We start from the raw sequence: 4,832 nt of genomic DNA on the forward strand, positions 1-4,832 counted from the left end.
GATTTGGCAGAGTTTCTACAGCTGGATGCCCTTCATAACGCCAACCACTCAGAGAGTGTAGTGGGTGCTTTTACGTGCCACCCGCATGAGGGCCAGTCAGGCGATACTGGCAACGGCCATGCTCGAAATGGTGTATTTTACATGCCACCTGCACAAGAGCCAGTCCAGAGGCACTGGCAACGATCTCGCTCGAAAGTCCTTACATATGCCACGGGCACAAGTACCAGAAAGGCGACGCTGGGCACAGGTGCCATCACGATTTTGCTTTCGCTTGCCCCAACAGGTCTTTGCAAGTCGAGTTTCGTGTCCAGTGACGGAGACGAAATAACGAAATGAATGAACACATTTTGAAATTGTTACTTACAAGTGGAATTTGTCTACTAAACATCTTTTACTGTCTTTTCTCTGCCTGAATCAGCCATCATCATGTAATGTTTCAGAAAAAATAATCTTCAAACAAACACACACCAACATGATGTGTGTACGTATGTATGTATATGTATATTTCCGAAAATGGTTTAGAAGGATATATAATCTTAGCGAATACCGTGTTCAGTCTTATCTTTTGTTAATGCTAGCTAACCACGGTGAATCATCATCATCATCATCATCATTTAACGTCCACTTTCCATGCTGGCATGGGTTGGATGATTTGACTGAGGACTGGTGAAACCGGATGGCAACACCAGGCTCCAATCTGATCTGGCAGAGTTTCTACAGCTGGATGCCCTTCCTAACGCCAACCACTCAGAGAGTGTAGTGGGCGCTTTTACGTGTCACCCACACAACATAATATTTGTTTTAAGTGAATATTATTGATAAGATATGTTTATATTCTTTCCGCAGATTGCCGTGTATGTGGTGTGAAGAAAATAAACCTACGATAACATTCCGTCCCTGTGGACATTCTGTTATCTGTGAGGAATGCTGCTCCAAAATTCCTCTTAAAAAATGTCCAGAGTGTTTATTATGTATAACTGGTAAATATGGAGTTGGTAAGAATATCATTTTATTATCTGTATGTTTGTCTCATTTACTTTATGGTGTAGAATAAAGTACTTCATGCTGTTATGTAGAACCCAGGTCTGTCATAATCTGGCAGATTTATGAATAAAAAGTGCTCCAGAAATCTTTTCTCTGTGATAGTGTATTTATCACTACATCCAATAAACATTGTCGTTATCCAATTAGAAGATTTGTCAGGCTTTCAGATACACATGACTAATGAATTGTACTGAAAGATAAATGGTGACTCACTGAAATATCAATAAATAACAGATTCCATCATCATCATCGTTTAGCGTCCGCTTTCCATGCTAGCATGGGCTGGACGATTTGATTGAGGACTGGCAAGCCAGATGGCTGCACCAGACTCCAATCTGATTTGGCAGAGTTTCTACAGCTGGATGCCCTTCCTAACGCCAACCACTCAGAGAGTGTAGTGGGTGCTTTTACGTGCCACCCGCACGAAGGCCAGTCAGGCAGTACTGGTAACGGCCACACTCGAAATGGTGTCTTTTACGTGCCACCTGCACAGGAGCCAGTCCAGGGGCACTGGCAACGATCTCGCTCAAATGTCTTTACAGGTGCCATCACGATTTTGCTTTCTTCAACATTTTTACAAACTATTTCTTGGTCATGCTTTCCTGATACATTGACTGATCCATAGTCTTCTACTTAAATATACTGGCATTTGTGCATTTTTTATCTTTTCAGATGGGTCCCCGTTTGATGCAGAATCTATATCTACGTGTACAATATGTATGGAACGGCATTGGAACATGGTCTTTCAGTGTGGCCATACCACTTGTAAAGAATGCGGAGGCAAAATTAATCAGTGCCATTTGTGTCGGAAAACAATTGAGACAAAGATTATTGTTAGACAATGACTGACCTCATTGATTTTTGTCACTTCCAGTTGTTGTTCTGTTATCTCACCTTGTCACCACCAGCCTTTATCAGATACATATGTACACCACCATGTAGTGGCGCGTGTGGCCGCCATCTTGGGAAGTGCCATTGCGCATGTGCAAGGGACTTGCCGTCAGCGCGGAAGTACCCAGGCACGCATGCACAATGCAACAGGTGGAGAGAAAGCAATAGCGTTCGTCCTCTTCTCTATCTAGCAGCGGTGGTGACAACACGTATCTTCCATTGCCCTCTCAACTCAATACCGACATGTGGTCGAAGCTTCCTTGGTATTCTAGCGGCATGCCTGTTCACCCAGGAACGAAACGGCTCTACACCAACCTAGAATAAATTATTGATCTGTTGTTACCGTTATCGCTCGTGTTGTTGTATTTCTGGATTTTAATGATTGATATAAGAACTGGGGAGAGATGGCCGAGCTGTCATATCCCATCCAATTCTTATACACTATTTCTCGTTGCCTCCACCCTTTATCACATACTAGCTTAGAAGCAGCACTCCATGTGGTCATTTTTGTTAGCTCCACAGACCCAATTTTAAAAGAACTCTAAAACTTTGTATACATTTGTCCACAGCCAGCTTGAGTTGTTGCCAGTCCATGATCCATTGCTGTATTGTGTCCAAGTCTGATTGCAATAAAGATCTATACTGTACAGGATCCGTCTTTTTTATTTCGAAGTACAGCTTGAAGTCATCTGCCTATTTCACCACAATGGCATTCTTTAAGTTGACATCTGTATCATTAATACATGCAACAAATAGAAGGGGGCCAAGAACAGATCCCTGTGGTACACCAGATGTCATCTCATAGGGTGAACAGTGCTGTCCTAGAACTGTGACAACCTCATTTCGGCCGATAATAAAGGACTTCAACCAGTTATAGAGATCATCTCTTACATCCATTGCAGAGAGTTTCACCATAAGTCTTTTGTGTGGCACAGAATTAAAAACCTCAGCAAAGTCCAGGTAAATAACATCCACCCAGGAGCCGCCATCAGTGATTCAGGTAATGTCCTCAAGAAACTCAATGAGTTGATTACAGCAGCTGTGTTTGTCCCCCCAACATCGCTTGACAACCGATGCTGGTGTGTTTACGTCCCCGTAACTTAGCGGTTCGGCAAAAGAGACCGATAGAATAAGTACTAAGCTTACAAAGAATAAGTCCTGGGGTCGATTTACTCGACTAAAGGTGGTGCTTCAGCATGGCCGCAGTCAAATGACTGAAACAAGTAAAAGAGTAAAAGAGTATATATATTTTGGTAATTTTTCAGATTAACACCCACACGATCTTGACTAGGGTGTTAGGGTTAGGATTAGGGACGGAATTCTCTAACCCAAACCCTAAAACTAACCGTGACCCTAACACCCTAGTGAAGATCGTTGGGGAGTCATATAGAGAAAGTCCCTCAAAAACTAGCTCGTCTTTCAAACCATCTAATTCTCCTGTGTAGATGTAGAGACTCAAAGCTAATACCACCTGGCTTGACTATAATGACACCAGTGGATTCATATAAAGCTAGAAGAGTAGCGGAAAGGGCAGGGCATGCTCTCGGCCGTTAGAGGATCCATTGAAACAAGAAGAGGACAAATATCCGTCAAATGTTAATAATGTACATAATTCCTCATCTCTTAAACATAGAACTGTATTATAAAATATTGCAATACACAAATGTATTACTCTCTAGTAGAATAAAGCACCGTAAAGGTAGAAGTATAAATATATATATATAGATTAGTGGTACAACTAATATTCACTAGAAATAGCAGTCGATACAATTACGACGCTATAATAAAACTTCACTGCGTATATACTGGCATCGTAAATACTACTAAAGCAGCGTGGTCCCGAACGCGCAAGCTAGTCGTGAGTGGTCGATCCTAACCTTGATCCTATCCCTAACCCTAAACACATGTATTCGTTTGCAACGCGCACTTTTTGTAGGATCGACCACTCACGACTAGCTTGCGCGTTCGGGACCACGCCGCTCGGCACAATCACTTTCAGTCCCCCGCCCCCTCTTTCCCACAGTACCCATAAGTCTTGTCACCTGACCTAAACTGACCAATGACGATCCAATATTTCCATCCTCCTCCTTCCCTCTCTCTCTGTTTACCTCCAGCCGCCATTTCTATTAACTCTTCAACCGTGACCGCTGTCATTAATTAATGTCTGCTAATTGAGACAGACGAAGATCTTTTTCTCTTCCGTAGATTTACCCCAAGTAGGTTTTGCTATTTTGTTCATTTCCTTTCGCTCGATCGTGTTTTTCCTTCTTCATGATGTTTATTTGTGTTTGATCTGTCCATAAATTAACGTAACAACAACTTCGATCATTGTTCTGCTCAGTCAGGCATGACCTGGGGTTAAACAACAGCAACAACCAGATGGGATGTCAACGTGATCGTTTGATCTTCTAGAAACAGTAGCCGAGTTTACCTCAAATTACACGTTTCAGTGTTGAAAATTGAAGGCTACATTTGATTGTGTAGTCCTAGATATACAGTGACAGAGGGAGGAACGTACTCAGGCAGGCTTTACCTAGGGTTAAACAATAACAACCAGATGGGATGTCAACGTGATCGTTTGATCTTCTAGAAACAGTAGCCAAGTTTACCTCAGATTACACGTTTCAGCGTTGAAAATTGAAGGCTACATTTGACTGTGTAGTCCTAGATATACAGTGACAGAAGGAGGAACGTATTCAGGCAGGCTTTACCTGGGGTTAAACGACAGCAAACAGACGGGATGTCAACGTGATCGTTTGATCTTCTAGAAACAGTAGCCAAGTTTACCTCAAATCGCACGTTTCAGCGTTGAAAATTGAAGGCTACATTTGACTGTGTAGTCCTAGATATACAGTGACAGAGGGAGGAACGTACTCAGGCAGGCTTTACCTGGGGTT

At 42.5% G+C, this 4,832-nt stretch overlaps 2 protein-coding genes across 2 annotated transcripts in view; both read left to right on the forward strand.

Moving 5' to 3' along the window:
- Positions 1 to 2,585, forward strand: part of LOC106878618 (E3 ubiquitin-protein ligase MIB2) — an 8,724-nt gene extending 6,139 nt beyond the window's left edge. Inside the window, exons 7-8 of the mRNA XM_014927894.2 lie at positions 847 to 995; positions 1,717 to 2,585. Coding sequence (XP_014783380.1) covers positions 847 to 995; positions 1,717 to 1,889 — 322 coding nt within the window. The 3' untranslated portion in view covers positions 1,890 to 2,585. The remainder of the gene's footprint in view (positions 1 to 846; positions 996 to 1,716) is intronic.
- Positions 2,586 to 3,933: 1,348 nt separating this feature from the next.
- The window catches only part of LOC128251282 (zinc finger protein 91-like), a 5,195-nt gene continuing 4,296 nt past the window's right edge, over positions 3,934 to 4,832 (forward strand). The window contains exon 1 of the mRNA XM_052978137.1: positions 3,934 to 4,151. The gene's annotated coding sequence lies outside the window, so the exon portion shown is untranslated. The remainder of the gene's footprint in view (positions 4,152 to 4,832) is intronic.

This window comes from Octopus bimaculoides, chromosome 30 (genome assembly GCF_001194135.2).
Source record: "Octopus bimaculoides isolate UCB-OBI-ISO-001 chromosome 30, ASM119413v2, whole genome shotgun sequence".
NCBI lineage: Eukaryota > Metazoa > Mollusca > Cephalopoda > Octopoda > Octopodidae > Octopus > Octopus bimaculoides.